Raw genomic sequence first — 26910 nt, forward strand, 5'->3', positions numbered from 1 at the left:
AGAGGAGAGATTCTTCCCCCTCGGGGAATGATACTGGCGATACCCGTGCCATCAGCTAGAGGTGAAGAGGGCAAGGAAGGACCTATCGGGAGGCGATACCTGCGAGAGAAGGCCTGGCGAGCCAATCGGGTGCGACGAGCGATATTTGAGGACTGTACTGAGATACAGTGTGGGTGAGTGTGCGAAGGAAGCGGACAGAGGCGGACAGAAGAGCGAGCCACTGTTGAGCCAAGCTCCGGTGGAAAGAGTTAAATGTTTCCATGACCAGTGTGAGACTAATTGTTGTGGACAGAGATCTTGAGTGCAGTAATTAAATTTATGCTGTAGACATTAGTAACAAATAAAACAACCAGTTGATTGGCGTATACATCACGAACCCAGTTTTCTTCTCACATTATACCCGTGACAATCTTAATATATATAAAAATCCAGTGTTCTGATGTTTGTTTCCAGTGAACTCTTCACCAAGTCAACCGATTTCGATGAAAATTGGCATTTATGTGTAATTTTTCCCAACTTGAGAGATAGAATAGTTTTTATTTCGTTAATGGTCTTAATAATTAATATTAATAATAAACTGATTATCAATGTTCATTGGTGTTTAAGCCCGGGAAACAGTGGGTACTTCGTCTCCACGACAACGCGTGCTCGAGAGTCGGGAAACCATCGGTGCTATTCGTTTTTTCTTCGGCACATTACAAAGCATTGTATTAAGTTTCATTAATTTTCATTTTATTTCATTTATTATAACTGTAAATAAGAGATTTGGTCTCATTTTTTCCCCCATTAATACAACCGTGCGAAGCCGGGTCGGGCAGCTAGTTACTAATAAATTTTGCCGCCAATTGTGGGTATCTAGGTGACTGATAGTAATTTTTACCTTCCAGGTATGTGTGGAATTCACTTAAGCTGAAAACAACATGTCAGCTGGAAGTCTGCCTGTCACCGCGTCGCATCAACACAAACCACATTTATTTAATTTCATCTCCATTACTCAAGCTCCTCTAATCCTGCTGTATCGTTTCGTTACAACTTTGTGTAGTCTGTGTAGTCTAAGTATACTTCTGCCATAGTCAGCGTTCGTAAACAACCATCATCATAGAACCAGGAAAGAGACGTTTTGTCCATTATACCTGTTGATAAGATTCATCGTCGGGTCCATATGTTCGACATCAGCTGATTCAGGCTTGTAGTCTGTAGGTTTGTGTTTTCATTTTTACACGCTTTATATTAGCATCACCTTTCACCTGTATGTTTGTTTGTATGTTTGTAACCGACTCCTTTGGGTGCGATTTTGACCCACTTTAAACGGCCAGATTTAATTCAAACTTTGTAGATTTATCGAGGACCGATGACAATAAACTAATTTGATAAGATTATTCCATTATTCAATTTGCAAAATATGATTTTTGTCATTTTATATTATTTCACAATATTTAGTAGGCTTTGTTTATATCATAATTCCCCATAGCACGAATCATTTGAAAAACGCACTTGGGAAGTATCGCACGACGGGTGTTCACTGAACGCAGACAACCAGGGGCGCAAACCTGCAGGACTAGAAAGAGGTAACAGCAAAATTCCGCAGGGTTGACAGGGTGGGTGGGGGAAGAGTTTTTTGCGCGTGTGTTTTAATCCACACAAGAAGTCCTCTCTGAATATAAAAGGTGCGCGTATTTTGTATACTGCCCCATGTGTTGGCCCGTATGTAAGCAATAAGCAGAAAAATTTTAAAATACATACAGAACATTTTTTCCCCCCATAAAACGTAGTTTTGACCTTCACGTTTATTAACATTTTATAATTCAATAGAATTTTTTTAAATGAATGTTATAAAATTATAGGGATGATAATGATATTTACTAGTTAAGTGTATTCAATTCCTTAAATATAAGATATTGGTGTTTATATACAGTACTAATAAACATTAAACCTATATTAAGTTTTGATTTTTAAAGCATAACTGATTATTATAAATGTGTGTTAATCTGTTTTAAATGTTGACATACTTTAGGGGTATGGTAACAACTTAAGAACAAATATGAGCTAAGGTCAACAAACTCTTTTTTTTAAACAAAACTTTATGCACAGTCACGGTGTTGCAAGCTAAAGCGCCACTCCCCCCCCCCCCTTTTACATAAAGGACTTCTTCATTCTAGGGGGGGGGGGGACACCCTGATTCCCCAAACCCTTCCGGGATTAAGGCCCGTGCTGACAAGCACACGAAGCTGCTTGCAAACACAGTCGACAGAACGTCAGTTGCAGAATCATGCGTGGACCGCGCACAGAACGCACGAAAAGCTGTAAACGGAACGACACGGCAATGAATGGTTGTCTGTGCTGGTGGGGCGGCCTGCGAGCACAGCTGTCGCGAACGCCCCGCGCGCAACACTAAAAGGGCCGGCATTCCAAAACACAAAAAAATTGAAGGTTCAGGCGTTGAACATGCTGCATTTGTAGAGACCTGTAAAATTCGCGATTTCAAATCCCTAAAGGATAGACTCCATGATCCTCTATGCACTCGTGCAAATTACATCTGCTGATTGGTTACCGACTCGTAAAACCTGTTGACTGGAATGATCGTGATTCGCTAATTCTTCTGTTAAAGATTTTCCATTGGCCCAGAGTCCTTCAGATAAACTGTTGCCCAACCACTGAAGCAAAATAATGTCAAAAATATTTGGACTCTATCCTATCGCGAAATGAACCCGCGAATTTTACAGGTCTCTATGCATTTGTCACCTAGCCGTATTCCCAGCGCACGATAGGACAAGGCCCAGTCCCTTATTTTTGGGGAACGGATTTTGGTGTCCCGCGCGTGCCCAGAGCTAACTTTTTTCGTTGATTTCGTCCAAACGACGGACCCGAGTCTGGCGCCATCAACTCGTATACAATCACTTTTTGTGATCATCGAAGGACGTACCAAGCATTTCAGTGAGCCGAATGAAACTTTATAATAGCGAAACTATCCTGGAATCAGTGGCGGATCCAGAGGTTCACCTCGGAGGGGGCACACTCTAGAATTTCAGAATAGCCAGAGGAAAAATTTCTTAAAATTACTAAATTTGTATTTAATCTACACACACTACACATAACATCCAACCACCAGATTTTATTATCCTACAAGAAATTCATTAATTATATTAAAATATTTTATTGGTTTCAGTAACAATCATTTTTGTCAGCAATATTAATGTAGCAAACAACTGGTTTTTCGGGGGGGGGGGGGGAGTACTTGCCCCTGGTGGCCTCCCCCCTCCCCCCTTGGATCCGCCACGGCCTGGAATACATTTTTTTTTTTACACTTTAATGGTCGCAACGAGAAATGATCGCAACTTTACAAGTACCGTACTTGAAAAATATTAGAAAGACCGTTCTAGTTTTTTGTGCGACGGAGCTGCTATCATCTCCTGTAATTTTTTCCCGTGACAATATTGTATCGACGGTTGCGAAAAGTCCGCTGGAGTGCGTTGAAACCGGATTCTAGCCTCGCGTGGGGCACAGGTTTATTTTAAACTGTTGCCGGAATTTGTTCCCTTGCTGGGATTCGGTTCGGACACGGTTCGGGAATACGGCCCAACAAGGCGGTGCTTGTTCGCTACCTCAACCGACCGTCTTGGAACACCGTCCCTAGAGGGCCTCTCTTCGCCGTCCCTGGAGACCTCTGGCGCCGAGGTTGCCGCTGAAGAACGGGGCGCTGTGCCTCTCCCCTCCCCGCGGTCCCTGGAGGCGCCCAGTGGCGCCACACCAAGCTGTCCTCAGGAAACGAGGCGGTCTCTTGAACTCTGTGGGCATCCGCTCCGCACCGCCCCAGGAGATCTGGAAGCTGTCGCAATGGCATTCCGCGCGTAAACCTGAATACACGACACTGACCGATCACTTTTTTCTCGGGCGCACGAGGTTAAAATATTCCACATCAAAACCGTCAAAAAAAAAAAAATCCGAAGCGACTCAACAAAACTGCTAAAAAAATTTTTTTTTTCCAAAAAATAAAATCCCTAGCCAGACGCAGAACATATTAAAGGGGCCACGTCCCAACCTGGGACACTTACACGATGCTTCAGGTGAAATCAAGCGATTTGAAAAAAAAAAACTGGTCTCTTCACGATTCACGTAAGGTCATATTACCGTAAATCGTTTGTTTTTTTAACCGTGTTTTTCTTTTTCAGAAGAGTTGGATGAAATGGTCGAAGCGCGTGTTCTTGTGAGCACTCCCGCGGGCCTCGAGGAGCGGGGGGTTCGACGGCCGTCATTGCAGGACGCAGTGGCGCCCCGGGTCGCGGCCCGCGGGGTCCCCAGCACCGCCGCCGCCGAGGGCGCACGTCTTGGTGCGCATGATCATGAGGTCGGTGCGGATGGAGGGCCGCCGCACGTTGGGCGCCACCACGCCGCACGCGTCGCTCAGCCGCCGCCGGATGGAGATGGTGCACTTCTTGGAGCGGTGCTGCGGCGAGGGCGGCGGCAGCGCGCACGGGCTGCCGAAGGCCGGGTGCAGCCGCTTGTGGTGGTCGGGCGCCATCTCCAAGGGCAGCCCCGCCGCCAGGAACAGCTCGTGGAACAACTCGTCGATGCGCAGGTTGCGCTTGGCGGACGTCTCCACGAACACGCAGCAGTCGTCCTGGCTGGCGGCGTACGAGGCGGCCTCCTCAGGCGTCACCGTCCTGGCGCAACAATAACACCATGCCGGCAAGACAACCCTCACTCAACAGTAACACCACGCCGGAAAGACAACCCTCGCTCAACATTAATACCACGCTGGCACGACAACCCTCGCTCAACAATAACACCACGCTGGCAAGACAACCCTCACTCAACAGTAACACCACGCCGGAAAGACAACCCTCGCTCAACATTAATACCACGCTGGCACGACAACCCTCGCTCAACAATAACACCACGCTGGCAAGACAACCCTCACTTAACAACAACACCACGCTGGCACGTCAACCCTCGCTAAACAATAACACCACGCTGGCACGATAACCCTCGCTCAACAATAATACCCCGCTGGCTAGACAACACTCGCTCAACAATAACACCACGCTTGCAAGACATCCCTCGTTCAACAATATCACCACGCTGGAAAGACAACCCTCACTCAACAATAACATCACGCTGGCACGTCAACCCTCGCTCAACAATAACACCACGCTGGCACGATAACCCTCGCTCAACAATAACACCAAGCTGGCAAGACATCCCTCACTCAACAATAACACCACGCCGGCAAGACAACCCTCGCTCAACAATAACACCACGCTCAACAATAACACCACGCCGGCACGACAACCCTCGCTCAACAATTAAACCACGCTGATTTGTTCAGCTTACGTATTTCCTCACTAAACTGCATTTCAAACGCTCGTTAGTCCCGGTAGAGATTCTTGAAAGCACTGAAAAGGACTTGCATTACACCCGCATATTTATTTCTTTGCCATCTCGCGTATTGGTTGCCGCTCGATTTTCAATTTTTTTTCTCCGATGCACGACGAGTGTTGGTGAGGCGCTCGCTAGTGCTTCCGGAGCGGTGTCTCCCCTGATCTGGCACTCAGTGCTCAGGGAAACTATAATATATGAGAAGCGAACACATCTAAAGTCGGGAGAAATGAAGTCCCTCGGGTGCTGTCGAGAATCTGCACTGGGCGTTCCATGTCTGAAATTTACTCTGAAAACACACAAAGCGACTTCATTCTTGCAAACGGCGGTTGGTCACAAGGAATTAGACGCGCCCGCGATGAATTAGACTTGCATTGTTCACTCTTTAATAAATACTAGGCTACAGTTTTTTATTTTTCACTAACATGTGAAGGAAAAAAAACACTATTTTAGTGCAGGGTCAAATTGGCACTGTATTATGGATTACAGAGTGACTTGTGCCCGTTTGACCATGCACTCTAGACTTATGCAGAGCATAAAATACCTAAGAGGCCCGCATACACATGCTCACATTGGGTTGAACTTGAGGGAAAATCACATGATTTGAAAAATGTTCAACATATTCTAGCGGGGTATTTTCATGTAAAGGTATCATTTAAAAATTATCTGATGGTGGATGAGCAGTTGTTTTTCAGTATTTCAGTTTTTCAAATGTATTTCTATAAGCGTTGAAACGACTAAACGCGTGTTTTCAGAAAAAAAAATAAAAAAAACATAATTTGGCACGAAACTCCTGGTAGATTCTTGAAATGTTATGGTTGCAGTTGTCCTGTGCACGACTTAAAGTCTGCGCGCCAGTCCTTAGAGGCGACACCGCGCTAGAAACACCAGCGAGCGTCGCGCTTATCATCCCGGGAAGCCTTCTTTTCACAGACGAGAGAGCCAAAACCCGAAGTTCATGTTTTTTTCCCGTATCTTTAATGTAGCTATCCTAACCAAATCAACCGTCCACAATGTTTTAAAGTATTTATAATATAGCTAACCTAACCTAATTGACCATTAGTATATCCTTTTGGGAAGCCTACAACTCACGTAGTTTCGGTACCCTACCACGTTCGTGCAACTTCAGATTTCTCTCAAAAATTGAAATTAAAAAAAATCTAAAGGTTAGGTTAGGTTGGGTTAGGTCAGTCACAACATGCACGTTTTCATTGGGAACTTCTGATTTAGCGGCTGAAGTGGCGTTAATACCAAAACGCAAAACTTCGGAAATCTTCGGAAATTCTTGCAGGGAACCGAAACTACGAGAGTTGTAGGCTTCCCGTATCCTTTTATCAACACCGCCATATTTATTTACAATGAACAAAAAAAAAACCGAAGATGCACGATCGGGCGTTTCGCTCTCTCGTCTGTGAAAAGAAGGATTCCATGTCATCCCGCCTCGCCGACACAGATTCCACGCACACACTTCTTCTTCGTGCGTGCTGCTTTACCCGACCACCGTGTCGCACATTAGGAGGCGCTGCTCTGCGCTGCCAGCACGAAAGGGAACGCAGCCTGTGTACCTCTTACCTCCCCCCCCCTCCCCCCTGACCAAGGCGTAGGGTACGAGCCCGGCGCTGGTCGAGCGACGCAGCGACGCAAACGCTATCGATTGCGCCGTCCGGCGCGAACACAGCGCGCGGGGCTCGAAGGCCTCTGAGCCTCGAGGGAAGCCTACAACTCACGTGGTTTCGGTTACCTACCACGTTCGTGCAACTTCGGATTTCTCTCAAAAAATTGAAATTAAAAAAAATCAAAGGGTTAGGTTAGGTCAGGTCAGTCACAACATGCTTGTTTTCATTGGAAACTTCTGATTTAGCGGCTGAAGTGGCGTTAATACCAAAACGTCAAACTTCGGAAATCTTCGGAAATTCTTACAGGGAACCGAAACTACGTGAGTTTGTAGGCTTCCCGCGCCTCGACTCGAGAAGCCTATGATGTCCATCAAGTTCTGTCCCTGCCCGAACACGCCCGAATATTCACCTTCGGCCAACCTCGGGATTTGTTTTAGTTTTGCGCAGGAAAAAATGTATTATAATATTAAAAGTGGTCGGTTAGGTTAGCTAAATTAAAACACTTTAAAACACCATGGACGGTTAGTTAGGTTAGTATAGCTACATTAAAATAAACAGAGAAATATAAATATGTATAAAAATAAACCCGAGGTTGGTCGAAGGTGAATATTCGGGCGTGTTCGGGCAGGGACAGAACTTGATGTACATGTTAGGCTTCCCGCCTCGACTCGGCGACGTCAGCTGACTCGTCATCCTCCACGTAACTGTCGCCTGCGCGGCTGTCGCCACAGCCTTCTTGCAGTTCCCTGTGTTCCGTCTCCTTTTCCTCGTCAGGGGCGTATCTGTGTCGGCGACGCTCGCTGGTGCTTCTAGCGCGGTGTCTCCTCTGGACTGGCGCGCAGTCTTCTCCCAGTGCACAGGAGCGGTGACCGTAAAATTACACGGCGCGGAGAAATGAAGATAAAGGTGTAATGCAAGTCCCTTAAGTGCTTTCCAGAATCTGTACTGGTTTTTTTAACGCCTAAAAATTACTCTGAAAACATGCGTTTGAGCCATTTTAACTCTTCTGAAAAATACAGTTTAAAAACTTAATCCGAAACCAAAAAGTACTTCTTGGCCCTCAGCGGACTGTTAAATGCTTTTCGTAAGCAGACCCCACTCGGATATCTCGAGTAGTTTTTGAAATCGCGTTGTTTTTTTCCTGAAGGTCTGCGCACCGTGTGTGTGCCCGGGTGGGCGGGGGCCTTTAGACCACTTGAAAACTGCTCAACATATCCGAGTGGGCTCTGTCTCTCGGTTTCCGTTTTCAAACTTTTGACGTGACAACGTCTAATAAATCGATTAACGCAAGCTGCACGCACGAAAAAGGATGACTCATTGTCCCGTTACGCACATTGTCCCGTTATGCTCATTGTACGCTTGCGCCGCATCTATCTCTCTTCCACTCGATTGGAACAACCATCGATTTTACTTTTTCGAGGCACATTAAACTTGAAACACTCCCATTCGTTTCCTACTTTTCATATCATCGTCCTATCCTTAACAGAATAACACAGATTTGAAGAAGTTAAATAGCAAACATGTATAAAAGTTATAGTTAAAATAATCTCTTCGTTTAAGTAATAAACATATTTGAATTAATGAGTGCAAATAAAAGTAAATTTATCAATTAAATTGTAGATTTCATTTCACTCCTTTGTATCCATACAAAATAGTGATAATTCAATAAAAATTATTCAATTTTATTGATAAAAGTATGCAATCATTTCATCAATGTTTTGTTATGACGTCACGTTAAACTATCGTCCGTAAACCGACTTTACAGACAATTTTTTTTTAAATGTACAGATACTTGTAAACACTCACAGGACTTGCATTTCACCTTTACCTTAATTTCTCCGCCATATTGTTTTATGGTTACCGCTCTGATCTCACAGCTGCCGTTACACAACACACAGCATCTCTTGACTAGGCAGGAATCTTAATATTATGATCGTTTGCGTGACATTTTACAGTTCTACAAGTTAAGCGACCAACTCGGGATGTGAGAGCGAGCCTGGTTGAGCTCACGACCTCTCTGAAAGCGCTAAGGGTGACACTGGCCCGCAACATCACGCGCCTCTTCGCCTCTAGTGACTTGCATGCAGTCCTAGCATCGACATCTCGCTTTTGTGCGGGACTTGAATAGGTGACCCTGATATGTTGAGCGCAATTTAACTTTGCTGACCCGGCCAAAAGGCTGGAAGCTGTTTTTTTTGTTGTTTTTTTTGTTTTTTTGTGATCCAGTTGTTTTCACGAGAATGCACAAATTTACAAACGTCTGTAATTTATTACACGACGTTTACAGAAGAAGTTTACAGAACGTGAGGTGCGAGTGAGAGAGAGATCGACTTCGGAGTCCCACCCACTCAAACGGGAAGCCTTCTTTCACAGACGAGAGAGCCAAACTCCCGATCGTGCATCTTCGGTTGTTTTTTTTTTTTTGTTCATTGTAAATAAATATGGCGGTGTTGATAAAATGAAAGACCATAAACAAGGCAACGGTATTTATTTTTACGCCGCCATATTTTACGTTTGCCGTGTGTCCGTGAATGTTTATTTTGGACAACTCATGATAAATAATGGTCAATTAGGTTAGGTTAGCTACATTATAAATACTTTAAAACATTGTGGACGGTTGATTTGGTTAGGATAGATACATTAAAGATAATTAAAGATACTGTGAAATCATTTAAACGGTTTCCTAGCCCTTGATAGCTACATATTAAAAAGTTATTTGCTAAGCAACCATAAAATGATTTTACAGTATTTTTAATGTAGCTATACTAACCTAACATAACCAACCATCCACAATGTTTAAAAGTATTTATTATGTAGCTAACCTATCCTAATCGACCGCAAAATTCAATGCCACACCGGTTTATACAATGAGATAGAACGGCGTATGACGCATGAGTAAGCTACATCGCAAATAAATACACCTGTTGTGGTACGGAAGAAAAAAAAGCGAGCATGAACTTCGGGGAACTTCGGGGAACTTCGGGTGTGGCTCCCTCGTCTGTGAAATGAAGGCTTCCCCACACAAACAGCGAGGGTTGGTGAGTCGCCGAGAGAGAAAGCCCAACACGACGGGAAACAGTTGCGGGTGATGGAGGGGGGAGGGATGGTGTTGTAGAGGGGAGTGGGGAGGGGTCCGGACTCTATAATTTAGCGCACGTCCAGGATTTGCGGCCCCCAGAAGTTTCCAGACCCAGTGGCGACCGGGAATTTCAATGTTCCGAGCCGGCACCGCCAAACTGATCCCAGCTATTTCACTTCGGACGGGTTCCGAGTTTGGACCCGGGCGCATGAATTATATCTACTTCCATCTGTTGTTTTTTTAGCAACAAAAAAAAAAAATTGGTTGTCTGTAAAGTCGGTTTACGGACGACAGTTTAACGTGACAACGTCATAACAAAACATTGATGATATGATTGCATACTTTTATGAATAAAATTGAATTATTTTTATTTTATCAATAAAAGAATAAATACTTGAAATTATACTAGTAATCAGATTTTTAAAATGCAAGAATAATTAACCTTTATTGCCGAAATTGTTGTTGTAATAATCAATGAAAACTACATTAACTTTTCACTTCACTTTATAAACAGTCGACGAAACAGTTCACGTGTAGATTAATTGTAATTAATTTTAAAAACTGGCGTTTAGCTATAAAGTTTAAATATAATTATAAACAATTTTCATATAAATAACTGTAATCAAATATCTATCATAAATTATATGAATCACCATAATTTTTTAGTCAATTGTAACATAACATATTATTACTGCACTCGCCGACAGCGTAACGGAACACAGCGTAACGGAACAATGAGCGTAACGGGACACAGCGTAACGGAACAATGTGCGAAACGGGACACTTTTTCGTGCGTGCAGCCGGCGTTCAACGATTTATTAGACGTTGTCACGTCAAAAGTAACTTTTCAAACAAACAAACCGAAAATGACTTCCTGCAATGTTGAAAGAGAAAGTGCAGCTGAAGAGAGGAGAGTTTCAGTTCCAGTGCAAAGAAGGTATTGCAGCCATCAAATGGATGGACAGGAAACAGGTAACCATTCTCACAACCTAAAACCACTCTATGTGCACCACGACAGTCTCAAGGAAGAACAAGAATGGAACACGTTGTCATGAGAGCTGCCCAACTGGTATTGTTACATACAATGAGATCATGGGAGGCGTTGATAAATTTGATCAACTGCGGGAACGTTTTGCAATAGGTCGAAGTTCCCGAAAATGGTGGCACAGAATCATGTATTACCTCATTGACTTAGCAATTCACCTGGCGGAGGATAGTCGGAAAAATAATTGGGATTTGGGTAAATATTTTTGTATGGTATGTAATGTTGTCTGCGACGAGAATGTTATAGAATAATCCAAAAAAAAAATAGTTTTGCTTCTATATTAGATTGTATACAGTCACGGTTTGCTTTGCTAACCAGCATAATTATTTTTCCCAGGAGTGACTTTAGTCGCAGAACAGACACCTACTCCCAGCACCGTCAGAGTAACTAAAATCCAGGGAGGAATGAATACTATTTTTTCCTGGCATCATTACCCAATGCACATATTTTACAACAAAACAATTAAAATATATGTGTGTATATATTTAAGAGTGTAAACGTTACCATAACCTATACCGAAAACGTGATCTACGAGTATTTCGTAATCTTAAAGGGTTCCAATGAATTATATTAGAAATAAGCTTGTCATTTTCGTCCTATCTGGGTGAACTAAAGGATTACAAAATATCTCATAAATGGACCGGGCCCTCAGCTGGCCGGGCCCTGCCCCTCCCTGGCCCTTCCCACTCCAGGGACTCGAGGGACTCTATAAGCTCTAGGGACTCTGAATAGGAACTCTAGGCAATCTAAGGACTCTAGGGACTTTAGGCACTGTAAGGACGAGGGACTCTAGGAATCCTGGGGTTCCAAGTAATCTAGAGACTCCACGGACTTTAGAGACTCTAGGGACTCTGAATAGGAACTCTAGGCAATCTAAGGACTCTAGGGACTTTAGGCACTCTAAGGACGAGGGACTCTAGGAACCCTGGGGTTCCAAGTAATCTAGAGACTTTACGGACTTTAGAGACTCTAGGGACTCTGAATAGGAACTCTAGGCAATCTAAGGACTCTAGGGACTTTAGGCACTGTAAGGACGAGGGACTCTAGGAATCCTGGGGTTCCAAGTAATCTAGAGACTCCACGGACTTTAGAGACTCTAGGGACTCTGAATAGGAACTCTAGGCAATCTAAGGACTCTAGGGACTTTAGGCACTGTAAGGACGAGGGACTCTAGGAATCCTGGGGTTCCAAGTAATCTAGAGACTCCACGGACTTTAGAGACTCTAGGGACTCTGAATAGGAACTCTAGGCAATCTAAGGACTCTAGGGACTTTAGGCACTGTAAGGACGAGGGACTCTAGGAATCCTGGGGTTCCAAGTAATCTAGAGACTCCACGGACTTTAGAGACTCTAGGGACTCTGAATAGGAACTCTAGGCAATCTAAGGACTCTAGGGACTTTAGGCACTCTAAGGACGAGGGACTCTAGGAATCCTGGGGTTCCAAGTAATCTAGAGACTCCACGGACTTTAGAGACTCTAGGGACTCTGAATAGGAACTCTAGGCAATCTAAGAACTCTAGGGACTTTAGGCACTGTAAGGACGAGGGACTCTAGGAATCCTGGGGTTCCAAGTAATCTAGAGACTCCACGGACTTTAGAGACTCTAGGGACTCTGAATAGGAACTCTAGGCAATCTAAGGACTCTAGGGACTTTAGGCACTGTAAGGACGAGGGACTCTAGGAATCCTGGGGTTCCAAGTAATCTAGAGACTCCACGGACTTTAGAGACTCTAGGGACTCTGAATAGGAACTCTAGGCAATCTAAGGACTCTAGGGACTTTAGGCACTCTAAGGACGAGGGACTCTAGGAATCCTGGGGTTCCAAGTAATCTAGAGACTCCACGGACTTTAGAGACTCTAGGGACTCTGAATAGGAACTCTAGGCAATCTAAGGACTCTAGGGACTTTAGGCACTCTAAGGACGAGGGACTCTAGGAACCCTGGGGTTCCAAGTAATCTAGAGACTCCACGGACTTTAGAGACTCTAGGGACTCTGAATAGGAACTCTAGGCAATCTAAGGACTCTAGGGACTTTAGGCACTCTAAGGACGAGGGACTCTAGGAACCCTGGGGTTCCAAGTAATCTAGAGACTCCACGGACTTTAGAGACTCTAGGGACTCTGAATAGGAACTCTAGGCAATCTAAGGACTCTAGGGACTTTAGGCACTCTAAGGACGAGGGACTCTAGGAACCCTGGGGTTCCAAGTAATCTAGAGACTCCACGGACTTTAGAGACTCTAGGGACTCTGAATAGGAACTCTAGGCAATCTAAGGACTCTAGGGACTTTAGGCACTCTAAGGACGAGGGACTCTAGGAACCCTGGGGTTCCAAGTAATCTAGAGACTCCACGGACTTTAGAGACTCTAGGGACTCTGAATAGGAACTCTAGGCAATCTAAGGACTCTAGGGACTTTAGGCACTCTAAGGACGAGGGACTCTAGGAACCCTGGGGTTCCAAGTAATCTAGAGACTCCACGGACTTTAGAGACTCTAGGGACTCTGAATAGGAACTCTAGGCAATCTAAGGACTCTAGGGACTTTAGGCACTCTAAGGACGAGGGACTCTAGGAACCCTGGGGTTCCAAGTAATCTAGAGACTCCACGGACTTTAGAGACTCTAGGGACTCTGAATAGGAACTCTAGGCAATCTAAGGACTCTAGGGACTTTAGGCACTCTAAGGACGAGGGACTCTAGGAACCCTGGGGTTCCAAGTAATCTAGAGACTCCACGGACTTTAGAGACTCTAGGGACTCTGAATAGGAACTCTAGGCAATCTAAGGACTCTAGGGACTTTAGGCACTCTAAGGACGAGGGACTCTAGGAACCCTGGGGTTCCAAGTAATCTAGAGACTCCACGGACTTTAGAGACTCTAGGGACTCTGAATAGGAACTCTAGGCAATCTAAGGACTCTAGGGACTTTAGGCACTCTAAGGACGAGGGACTCTAGGAACCCTGGGGTTCCAAGTAATCTAGAGACTCCACGGACTTTAGAGACTCTAGGGACTCTGAATAGGAACTCTAGGCAATCTAAGGACTCTAGGGACTTTAGGCACTCTAAGGACGAGGGACTCTAGGAACCCTGGGGTTCCAAGTAATCTAGAGACTCCACGGACTTTAGAGACTCTAGGGACTCTGAATAGGAACTCTAGGCAATCTAAGGACTCTAGGGACTTTAGGCACTCTAAGGACGAGGGACTCTAGGAACCCTGGGGTTCCAAGTAATCTAGAGACTCCACGGACTTTAGAGACTCTAGGAACTCTGAATAGGAACTCTAGGCAATCTAAGGACTCTAGGGACTTTAGGCACTCTAAGGACGAGGGACTCTAGGAACCCTGGGGTTCCAAGTAATCTAGAGACTCCACGGACTTTAGAGACTCTAGGAACTCTGAATAGGAACTCTAGGCAATCTAAGGACTCTAGGGACTTTAGGCACTCTAAGGACGAGGGACTCTAGGAACCCTGGGGTTCCAAGTAATCTAGAGACTCCACGGACTTTAGAGACTCTAGGGACTCTGAATAGGAACTCTAGGCAATCTAAGGACTCTAGGGACTTTAGGCACTCTAAGGACGAGGGACTCTAGGAATCCTGGGGTTCCAAGTAATCTAGAGACTCCACGGACTTTAGAGACTCTAGGGACTCTGAATAGGAACTCTAGGCAATCTAAGGACTCTAGGGACTTTAGGCACTCTAAGGACGAGGGACTCTAGGAACCCTGGGGTTCCAAGTAATCTAGAGACTCCACGGACTTTAGAGACTCTAGGGACTCTGAATAGGAACTCTAGGCAATCTAAGGACTCTAGGGACTTTAGGCACTGTAAGGACGAGGGACTCTAGGAATCCTGGGGTTCCAAGTAATCTAGAGACTCCACGGACTTTAGAGACTCTAGGGACTCTGAATAGGAACTCTAGGCAATCTAAGGACTCTAGGGACTTTAGGCACTCTAAGGACGAGGGACTCTAGGAACCCTGGGGTTCCAAGTAATCTAGAGACTTTACGGACTTTAGGGATTCTAGGGACTCTGAATAGGAACTCTAGGCAATCTAATGATACTAGGGACTTTAGGCCAAGGTTAGTAGAGAGAGGTTGTCTCGATCCCATAAGAACAATGTAGACAGCCCGACACTCCGCTCTGACGTCATCTGCAGCCCCGCCGTTCCCAGCCGTAATACTACACCTGCTGACTGACGGCGCTCTCTTATCAGCTCGGCTCGTTTCACATGTCTGATACGCAATACTTATAGTATTTCATTTATGCTTTGTTGATTACTGTTAATTATAATCGTTTTGATATGCTTTTCAAATGACAAAATGCTGTGACTGAAAACAAGGATGAATTATCATTTCAACATATTTTTAAGTGACAGTAAAACTTTTCAAAATATCAATGATGAATCCATGAATTTTTAAGAATTAATATAATTAACATGTAACTAGTAAACAAAATGGTTTATTTGTATTTATTTCTCAGCAAGATTATAATGTTTAAAATAATTGCATATCAATTTCTTAGTGTTTAATAAAAGTAGCCATAGCTCATTAAAACGTTTTGGGAATGTTTACAATATAAATAAACTGAGGTTATATTTACAAATAAATTTCTAACATGAATAGAGCAGTTTTTCGTGTAATAGTTTCATCCTGTTTTGCATCATACTGGAGCGTTTTCTTCAATTTTACTTCGTCAAATGAAAGAACAACAATGCGTTCGAAGTCTAGCAACGAAGAACGTGCTACATTCAAAATTTCAAACATGTTTACTAGGATACCTTTTCTCATGTCAAATGAATATGCCCATCGTTGAAGAGTTGAAAGTCCAAGTAATGGGAAGTTAAGTTTCTGTTTTAAAAATAAATAACATCGCTTACTGAAATAACGCAAAGTGAAAGCGAGAGCTATTTCCTCATTGGTCCAGTTTACTCTTTTTTTCAACGAAAGTAATGTCAATTTGATTTTTTGAAAAGAAAAAAAAACACTTGAAAGAATATTCCGCATGCGGAACTCTAACTAAGAACGTTTTCTTGTTTGTTTTTAAGATTTAAGTTTTCTTTTTTGAGTTTTTTCATGACTTCCAAATTTAAAACTGACTTTCTTTCGGCAAGAAACAAATTTTCTTTAAGAATTTGGATTTACTTCCTAAGCATTTCAACCGAGTCATTGTTAGAACAAGACTTTGAATGCTTTAACTGACTACAAGAACAGGTTTATTCCTCACTTACATTTTCATTTGAATCTACGATTAATTTACATAACATTTTTTTTTTGTTTTCCCTGCATTTAACTCTGTCTTCTCGGCGCACACGACTTTCAGGGGCGGAGCCAGGGGGGGGGGGTTAGGGGTTCAAACCCCCCCCCCCCCCCTTAGCACCAAATCTTTGATTAATTTCTTATTCATCACTCAAATTTCATATTAAAATTAATAAAATTTTTATCATTACAATATTTAAATTTAAGTGTCGAAAACTACTAAAATAGCACTATTTTACACCTTAAAATCCAAATTTTCCCGGGGGAGGACCCCCGGACCCCCCGCTTTAATAGGGTGGGGGGGGAGGGGGGGCCGCATGCTTCTTAACACCCCCCATACACAAATCCTGGCTACGCCACTGACGACTTTCCAATGTTTCTACATGTGTTGTAATTCCAAGTTTTAATGAAGGTACAGCATTTGGTTTAAGACGTCTTTTAGCGCATGCATTTAACAACTCAGCTTTCAAGTCGCGCTCGTAATCATCATCTGTAAAGTGATCTGAACATATATTATGTAAGTTGTTTTTGGATTCCACTCACCATCACGTCGGCATTTCTGAACCCACACTTTCAACAGATGATCATCACATGGGAATCGATGATATTTTATATGATTTGTTTCAGGTAAAGATTTTGTTTTTACAAACTATTTGTACACACAGCCACTGTACACCGCGTACCTGGCATTTTATGTTTAAATACAACTTGTTAACAGCGTTTAGCCTAACAAAACAAATTCACTTTAAATTCGTGTTCTTAACGTTTTGCCTGCTAGTTATAATTAACGAAGCACCCGTGCACTTATGATATAAGCAACACCAACATTTTATAACACACGCACTCTTAATTAAACTCCTCACAACAATAACTCTCCCTGCATTACGCTGTATATTGACACGTTATTACGAGCAGATGTGCTTGTAAACTAAGTAACTGATAGGAGCGGACGGGCTGGCAAGCCGAGCCGGGGCTGCAAGTGACGCGATGCGCAGAACGATGCGCAAGCGATCGAGGCAACCTCTCTCTAATAACCTTGACTTTAGGCACTCTAAGGACGAGGGACTCTAGGAACCCTGGGGTTCCAAGTAATCTAGAGACTCCACGGACTTTAGAGACTCTAGGGACTCTGAATAGGAACTCTAGGCAATCTAATGACTCTAGGGACTTTAGGCACTCTAAGGACGAGGGACTCTAGGAACCCTGGGGTTCCAAGTAATTTAGGGACTCCACGGACTTTAGGGATTCTAGGGACTCTGAATAGGAACTCTAGGCAATCTAATGACTCTAGGGACTTTAGGCACTCTAAGGACGAGGGACTCTAGGAACCCTGGGGTTCCAAGTAATCTAGAGACTTTACGGACTTTAGGGATTCTAGGGACTCTGAATAGGAACTCTAGGCAATCTAATGACTCTAGGGACTTTAGGCACTCTAAGGACGAGGGACTCTAGAAATCCTGGGGTTCCAAGTAATTTAGGGACTCCACGGACTTTAGGGATTCTAGGGACTCTGAATAGGAACTCTAGGCAATCTAATGACTTTAGGGACTTTAGGCACTCTAAGGACGAGGGACTCTAGGAACCCTGGAGTTCCAAGTAATCTAGAGACTCCACGGACTTTAGAGACTCTAGGAACTCCAGACACTTTAAGGACTCCAAGACTCTAGGAGCTATCAATAGGGACTATGCAATCTAAGAACTTTAGGGGCTCTAAAAAGACTCTAGGGACTCTAAGGACTAGGGATTCTAGGAACCCTATGGTTCTAGGGAATCTAAGGCCTAAGTAATCTAAAGACTGTGGAAACTCTAGAGACTCTAAGGACTCTAGGTAATCTAAGAACTCTAAGGACTCTAGGGAATCTAAGAACTCTAAGGACTCTAGGGACTAAGTACTCCAAGTACTCTAGGACCTCTAACGTCTCTAGGGCTTATAAGGACTCTAGGAACCCTAAGGACTATAGTGATTATAAGGGCTCTAGGAACTCTTAGAAGAGGGACTGTAGGGGATCTAGGAAGTCTAAGGTGAGGGAATGTAGGGTTCTAGGAACTGCAAAGAGAGAGACTGTGATGGCTCGAGGAACTGCAAGGAGAGGGACTGTGATAGCTCTAGGAACTGCAAGGAAAGAGACTGTGATGGCTCGCGGAACTGCAAGGAGAAGGACTATGATGTCTCTATTAACTGCTTGGAGAGGGACTGTGATGTCTCTATGAACTGCAAGGAGAGGGACTGTGATGGCTCGAGGAATTCCAAGGAGAGGGACTGTGATGGCTCTAGGAACTGCAAGGAGAGAGACTGTGATGGCTCTATGAACTGCAAGGAGAGGGACTGTGATGGCTCTAGGAACTGCAAGGAGAGGGACTGTGATGGCTCTAGGAACTGCAAGGAAAGGGACTGTGATGGCTCTAGGAACTGCAAGGAAAGAGACTGTGATGGCTCGAGGAACTGCAAAGAGAGGGACTGTGATGGCTCTAGGAACTGCAACGAGAGAGACTGTGAGGGTTCTAGGAACTGCAAGGAGAGGGACTGTGATGGCTCGAGGAACTGCAAGGAGAGGGACTATGATGGCTCAAGGAACTGCAAAGAGAGAGACTGTGTGGGTTCTAGGAACTGCAAAGAGAGAGAGACTGTGAGGGTTCTAGGAACTGCAAGGAGAGAGACTGTGATGGCTCGAGGAACTGCAAGGAGAGGGACTGTGATGGCTCTAGGAACTGCAAGGAGAGAGACTGTGATGGCTCTAGGAACTGCAAGGAGAGGGACTGTGATGGCTCTAGGAACTGCAAGGAGAGAGACTGTGATGGCTCTATGAACTGCAAGGAGAGGGACTGTGATGGCTCTATGAACTGCAAGGAGAGGGACTATGATGGCTCAAGGAACTGCAAAGAGAGAGACTGTGTGGGTTCTAGGAACTGCAAAGAGAGAGAGACTGTGAGGGTTCTAGGAACTGCAAGGAGAGGGACTGTGATGCCTCGAGGAACTGCAAGGGGAGGGACTGTGATGGCTCTAGGAACTGCAAGGAGAGAGACTGTGATGGCTCTAGGAACTGCAAGGAAAGGGACTGTGATGGCTCTAGGAACTGCAAGGAGAGAGACTGTGATGGCTCTATGAACTGCAAGGAGAGGGACTGTGATGGCTCTAGGAACTGCAAGGAGAGGGACTGTGATGGCTCTAGGAACTGCAAGGAGAGAGACTGTGATGGCTCTATGAACTGCAAGGAGAGGGACTGTGATGGCTCTAGGAACTGCAAGGAGAGGGACTGTGATGGCTCTAGGAACTGCAAGGAGAGAGACTGTGATGGCTCTATGAACTGCAAGGAGAGGGACTGTGATGGCTCTAGGAACTGCAAGGAGAGGGACTGTGATGGCTCTAGGAACTGCAAGGAAAGGGACTGTGATGGCTCTAGGAACTGCAAGGAGAGAGACTGTGATGGCTCTATGAACTGCAAGGAGAGGGACTGTGATGGCTCTAGGAACTGCAAGGAGAGGGACTGTGATGGCTCTAGGAACTGCAAGGAAAGGGACTATGATGGCTCGAGGAACTGCAAGGAGAGAGACTGTGATGGCTCCAGGAACTGCAAGGAGAGGGACTATGATGGCTCAAGGAACTGCAAAGAGAGAGACTGTGATGCCTCGAGGAACTGCAACGAGAGAGACTGTGAGGGTTCTAGGAACTGCAAGGAGAGGGACTGTGATGGCTCGAGGAACTGCAAGGAGAGAGACTGTGATGGCTCCAGGAACTGCAAGGAGAGGGACTATGATGGCTCAAGGAACTGCAAAGAGAGAGACTGTGATGCCTCGAGGAACTGCAACGAGAGAGACTGTGAGGGTTCTAGGAACTGCAAGGAGAGGGAATGTGATGGCTCCAGGAACTGCAAGGAGAGAGACTGTGATGGCTCAAGGAACTGCAAGGAGAGGGACTATGATGGCTCAAGGAACTGCAAAGAGAGAGACTGTGTGGGTTCTAGGAACTGCAAAGAGAGAGAGACTGTGAGGGTTCTAGGAACTGCAAGGAGAGGGACTGTGATGGCTCTAGGAACTGCAAGGAGAGGGACTGTGATGGCTCGAGGAACTGCAAGGAGAGGGACTGTGATGGCTCCAGGAACTGCAAGGAGAGGGACTGTGATGGCTCGAGGAACTGCAAGGAGAGGGACTATGATGGCTCAAGGAACTGCAAAGAGAGAGACTGTGTGGGTTCTAGGAACTGCAAGGAGAGGGACTGTGATGGCTCTAGGAACTGCAAGGAGAGGGACTGTGATGGCTCGAGGAACTGCAAGGAGAGGGACTGTGATGGCTCCAGGAACTGCAAGGAGAGGGACTGTGATGGCTCCAGGAACTGCAAGGAGAGGGACTGTGATGGCTCGAGGAACTGCAAGGAGAGGGACTATGATGGCTCTAGGAACTGCAAGGAGAGAGACTGTGACGGCTCTATGAACTGCAAGGAGAGGGACTGTGATGGCTCTAGGAACTGCAAGGAGAGGGACTGTGATGGCTCTAGGAACTGCAAGGAAAGGGACTGTGATGGCTCGAGGAACTGCAAGGAGAGAGACTGTGATGGCTCCAGGAACTGCAAGGAGAGGGACTATGATGGCTCAAGGAACTGCAAAGAGAGAGACTGTGATGCCTCGAGGAACTGCAACGAGAGAGACTGTGAGGGTTCTAGGAACTGCAAGGAGAGGGACTGTGATGGCTCGAGGAACTGCAAGGAGAGAGACTGTGATGGCTCCAGGAACTGCAAGGAGAGGGACTATGATGGCTCAAGGAACTGCAAAGAGAGAGACTGTGATGCCTCGAGGAACTGCAACGAGAGAGACTGTGAGGGTTCTAAGAACTGCAAGGAGAGGGACTGTGATGGCTCCAGGAACTGCAAGGAGAGAGACTGTGATGCCTCGAGGAACTGCAACGAGAGAGACTGTGAGGGTTCTAGGAACTGCAAGGAGAGGGACTGTGATGGCTCGAGGAACTGCAAGGAGAGGGACTGTGATGGCTCTAGGAACTGCAAGGAGAGAGACTGTGATGGCTCTATAAACTGCAAGGAGAGGGACTGTGATGGCTCTAGGAACGGCAAGGAGAGGGACTGTGATGGCTCTAGGAACTGCAAGGAGAGAGACTGTGATGGCTCTATGAACTGCAAGGAGAGGGACTGTGATGGCTCTAGGAACTGCAAGGAGAGGGACTGTGATGGCTCTAGGAACTGCAAGGAAAGGGACTGTGATGGCTCTAGGAACTGCAAGGAGAGAGACTGTGATGGCTCTATGAACTGCAAGGAGAGGGACTGTGATGGCTCTAGGAACTGCAAGGAGAGGGACTGTGATGGCTCTAGGAACTGCAAGGAAAGGGACTGTGATGGCTCGAGGAACTGCAAGGAGAGAGACTGTGATGGCTCCAGGAACTGCAAGGAGAGGGACTGTGATGGCTCCAGGAACTGCAAGGAGAGAGACTGTGATGGTTCTAGGAACTGCAAGGAGAGGGACTGTGAGGGTTCTAGGAACTGCAAGGAGAGGGACTGTGATGGCTCGAGGAACTGCAAGGAGAGGGACTATTATGGCTCAAGGAACTGCAAAGAGAGAGACTGTGATGCCTCGAGGAACTGCAACGAGAGAGACTGTGAGGGTTCTAGGAACTGCAAGGAGAGGGACTGTGATGGCTCGAATAACTGCAAGGAGAGAGACTGTGATGGCTCCAGGAACTGCAAGGAGAGGGACTATGATGGCTCAAGGAACTGCAAAGAGAGAGACTGTGATGCCTCGAGGAACTGCAACGAGAGAGACTGTGAGGGTTCTAGGAACTGCAAGGAGAGGGACTGTGATGGCTCCAGGAACTGCAAGGAGAGAGACTGTGATGGCTCAAGGAACTGCAAGGAGAGGGACTATGATGGCTCAAGGAACTGCAAAGAGAGAGACTGTGTGGGTTCTAGGAACTGCAAAGAGAGAGAGACTGTGAGGGTTCTAGGAACTGCAAGGAGAGGGACTGTGATGGCTCAAGGAACTGCAAGGAGAGGGACTGTGATGGCTCCAGGAACTGCAAGGAGAGGGACTGTGATGGCTCGAGGAACTGCAAGGAGAGGGACTATGATGGCTCAAGGAACTGCAAAGAGAGAGACTGTGTGGGTTCTAGGAACTGCAAGGAGAGGGACTGTGATGGCTCTAGGAACTGCAAGGAGAGGGACTGTGATGGCTCGAGGAACTGCAAGGAGAGGGACTGTGATGGCTCCAGGAACTGCAAGGAGAGGGACTGTGATGGCTCCAGGAACTGCAAGGAGAGGGACTGTGATGGCTCGAGGAACTGCAAGGAGAGGGACTATGATGGCTCTAGGAACTGCAAGGAGAGAGACTGTGATGGCTCTATGAACTGCAAGGAGAGGGACTGTGATGGCTCTAGGAACTGCAAGGAGAGGGACTGTGATGGCTCTAGGAACTGCAAGGAAAAGGACTGTGATGGCTCGAGGAACTGCAAGGAGAGAGACTGTGATGGCTCCAGGAACTGCAAGGAGAGGGACTATGATGGCTCAAGGAACTGCAAAGAGAGAGACTGTGATGCCTCGAGGAACTGCAACGAGAGAGACTGTGAGGGTTCTAGGAACTGCAAGGAGAGGGACTGTGATGGCTCGAGGAACTGCAAGGAGAGAGACTGTGATGGCTCCAGGAACTGCAAGGAGAGGGACTATGATGGCTCAAGGAACTGCAAAGAGAGAGACTGTGATGCCTCGAGGAACTGCAACGAGAGAGACTGTGAGGGTTCTAGGAACTGCAAGGAGAGGGACTGTGATGTCTCGAGGAACTGCAAGGAGAGGGACTGTGATGTCTCGAGCAACTGCAAGGAGAGGGACTGTGTTGTCTCGAGGAACTGCAAGGAGAGAGACTGTGATGCCTCGAGGAACTGCAACGAGAGAGACTGTGAGGGTTCTAGGAACTGCAAGGAGAGGGACTGTGATGGCTCGAGGAACTGCAAGGAGAGGGACTGTGATGGCTCTAGGAACTGCAAGGAGAGAGACTGTGATGGCTCTATGAACTGCAAGGAGAGGGACTGTGATGGCTCTAGGAACTGCAAGGAGAGGGACTGTGATGTCTCTAGGAACTGCAAGGAGAGAGACTGTGATGGCTCTAGGAACTGCAAGGAGAGAGACTGTGATGCCTCGAGGAACTGCAACGAGAGAGACTGTGAGGGTTCTAGGAACTGCAAGGAGAGGGACTGTGATGGCTCGAGGAACTGCAAGGAGAGGGACTGTGATGGCTCTAGGAACTGCAAGGAGAGAGACTGTGATGGCTCTATGAACTGCAAGGAGAGGGACTGTGATGGCTCTAGGAACTGCAAGGAGAGGGACTGTGATGCCTCGAGGAACTGCAACGAGAGAGACTGTGAGGGTTCTAGGAACTGCAAGGAAAGAGACTGTGATGGCTCCAGGAACTGCAAGGAGAGAGACTGTGATGCCTCGAGGAACTGCAACGAGAGAGACTGTGAGGGTTCTAGGAACTGCAAGGAGAGGGACTGTGATGGCTCAAGGAACTGCAAGGAGAGGGACTGTGATGGCTCTAGGAACTGCAAGGAGAGAGACTGTGATGGCTCTATGAACTGCAAGGAGAGTGACTGTGATGGCTCTAGGAACTGCAAGGAGAGGGACTGTGATGTCTCTAGGAACTGCAAGGAGAGAGACTGTGATGGCTCTATTAACTGCAAGGAGAGGGACTGTGATGGCTCTAGGAACTGCAAGGAGAGGGACTGTGATGGCTCTAGGAACTGCAAGGAAAGGGACTGTGATGGCTCTAGGAACTGCAAGGAGAGAGACTGTGATGGCTCTATGAACTGCAAGGAGAGGGACTGTGATGGCTCTAGGAACTGCAAGGAGAGGGACTGTGATGGCTCTAGGAACTGCAAGGAGAGGGACTGTGATGGCTCTAGGAACTGCAAGGAGAGAGAATGTGATGGCTCTATGAACTGCAAGGAGAGGGAATGTGATGGCTCTAGGAACTGCAAGGAGAGGGACTGTGATGGCTCCAGGAACTGCAAGGAGAGGGACTGTGATGGCTCGAGGAACTGCAAGGAGAGAGACTGTGATGGCTCTAGTAACTGCAAGGAGAGAGACTGTGATGCCTCGAGGAACTGCAACGAGAGAGACTGTGAGGGTTCTAGGAACTGCAAGGAAAGAGACTGTGATGGCTCCAGGAACTGCAAGGAGAGAGACTGTGATGCCTCGAGGAACTGCAACGAGAGAGACTGTGAGGGTTCTAGGAACTGCAAGGAGAGGGACTGTGATGGCTCGAGGAACTGCAAGGAGAGGGACTGTGATGGCTCTAGGAACTGCAAGGAGAGAGACTGTGATGGCTCTATGAACTGCAAGGAGAGGGACTGTGATGGCTCTAGGAACTGCAAGGAGAGGGACTGTGATGTCTCTAGGAACTGCAAGGAGAGAGACTGTGATGGCTCTATGAACTGCAAGGAGAGGGACTGTGATGGCTCTAGGAACTGCAAGGAGAGGGACTGTGATGGCTCTAGGAACTGCAAGGAAAGGGACTGTGATGGCTCTAGGAACTGCAAGGAGAGAGACTGTGATGGCTCTATGAACTGCAAGGAGAGGGACTGTGATGGCTCTAGGAACTGCAAGGAGAGGGACTGTGATGGCTCTAGGAACTGCAAGGAAAGGGACTGTGATGGCTCGAGGAACTGCAAGGAGAGAGACTGTGATGGCTCCAGGAACTGCAAGGAGAGGGACTATGATGGCTCAAGGAACTGCAAAGAGAGAGACTGTGATGCCTCGAGGAACTGCAACGAGAGAGACTGTGAGGGTTCTAGGAACTGCAAGGAGAGGGACTGTGATGGCTCGAGGAACTGCAAGGAGAGAGACTGTGATGGCTCCAGGAACTGCAAGGAGAGGGACTATGATGGCTCAAGGAACTGCAAAGAGAGAGACTGTGATGCCTCGAGGAACTGCAACGAGAGAGACTGTGAGGGTTCTAGGAACTGCAAGGAGAGGGACTGTGATGGCTCCAGGAACTGCAAGGAGAGAGACTGTGATGGCTCAAGGAACTGCAAGGAGAGGGACTATGATGGCTCAAGGAACTGCAAAGAGAGAGACTGTGTGGGTTCTAGGAACTGCAAAGAGAGAGAGACTGTGAGGGTTCTAGGAACTGCAAGGAGAGGGACTGTGATGGCTCTAGGAACTGCAAGGAGAGGGACTGTGATGGCTCGAGGAACTGCAAGGAGAGGGACTGTGATGGCTCCAGGAACTGCAAGGAGAGGGACTGTGATGGCTCGAGGAACTGCAAGGAGAGGGACTATGATGGCTCAAGGAACTGCAAAGAGAGAGACTGTGTGGGTTCTAGGAACTGCAAGGAGAGGGACTGTGATGGCTCTAGGAACTGCAAGGAGAGGGACTGTGATGGCTCGAGGAACTGCAAGGAGAGGGACTGTGATGGCTCCAGGAACTGCAAGGAGAGGGACTGTGATGGCTCCAGGAACTGCAAGGAGAGGGACTGTGATGGCTCGAGGAACTGCAAGGAGAGGGACTATGATGGCTCAAGGAACTGCAAAGAGAGAGACTGTGTGGGTTCTAGGAACTGCAAGGAGAGGGACTGTGATGGCTCTAGGAACTGCAAGGAGAGGGACTGTGATGGCTCGAGGAACTGCAAGGAGAGGGACTGTGATGGCTCGAGGAACTGCAAGGAGAGGGACTATGATGGCTCAAGGAACTGCAAGGAGAGGGACTATGATGGCTCAAGGAACTGCAAAGAGAGAGACTGTGTGGGTTCTAGGAACTGCAAGGAGAGGGACTGTGATGGCTCTAGGAACTGCAAGGAGAGGGACTGTGATGGCTCGAGGAACTGCAAGGAGAGAGACTGTGATGGCTCCAGGAACTGCAAGGAGAGGGACTATGATGGCTCAAGGAACTGCAAAGAGAGAGACTGTGTGGGTTCTAGGAACTGCAAGGAGAGGGACTGTGATGGCTCTAGGAACTGCAAGGAGAGGGACTGTGATGGCTCGAGGAACTGCAAGGAGAGAGACTGTGATGGCTCAAGGAACTGCAAGGAGAGGGACTATGATGGCCCAAGGAACTGCAAAGAGAGAGACTGTGTGGGTTCTAGGAACTGCAAGGAGAGGGACTGTGATGGCTCTAGGAACTGCAAGGAGAGGGACTGTGATGGCTCGAGGAACTGCAAGGAGAGAGACTGTGATGGCTCCAGGAACTGCAAGGAGAGGGACTATGATGGCTCAAGGAACTGCAACGAGAGAGACTGTGAGGGTTCTAGGAACTGCAAGGAGAGGGACTGTGATGGCTCGTGGAACTGCAAGGAGAGGGACTATGATGGCTCAAGGAACTGCAAAGAGAGAGACTGTGTGGGTTCTAGGAACTGCAAAGAGAGAGAGACTGTGAGGGTTCTAGGAACTGCAAGGAGAGGGACTGTGATGCCTCGAGAACTGCAAGGGGAGGGACTGTGATGGCTCTAGGAACTGCAAGGAGAGAGACTGTGAGGGTTCTAGGAACTGCAAGGAGAGGGACTGTGATGGCTCTAGGAACTGCAAGGAAAGAGACTGTGATGGCTCGAGGAACTG

General features: G+C 46.7%; 1 protein-coding gene across 1 annotated transcript in view; it reads right to left on the reverse strand.

Moving 5' to 3' along the window:
• Window positions 1-3471: 3471 nt before the first annotated feature.
• The window catches only part of LOC134538592 (GTP-binding protein Rhes), a 51396-nt gene continuing 27957 nt past the window's right edge, over window positions 3472-26910 (reverse strand). Inside the window, exon 4 of the mRNA XM_063380018.1 lies at window positions 3472-4661. Within this exon, the coding sequence (XP_063236088.1) occupies window positions 4250-4661 (412 nt within the window). The 3' untranslated portion in view covers window positions 3472-4249. The remainder of the gene's footprint in view (window positions 4662-26910) is intronic.

The sequence above is a fragment of the Bacillus rossius genome, chromosome 13, assembly GCF_032445375.1.
Source record: "Bacillus rossius redtenbacheri isolate Brsri chromosome 13, Brsri_v3, whole genome shotgun sequence".
Classification (NCBI taxonomy): Eukaryota; Metazoa; Arthropoda; class Insecta; order Phasmatodea; family Bacillidae; genus Bacillus; species Bacillus rossius.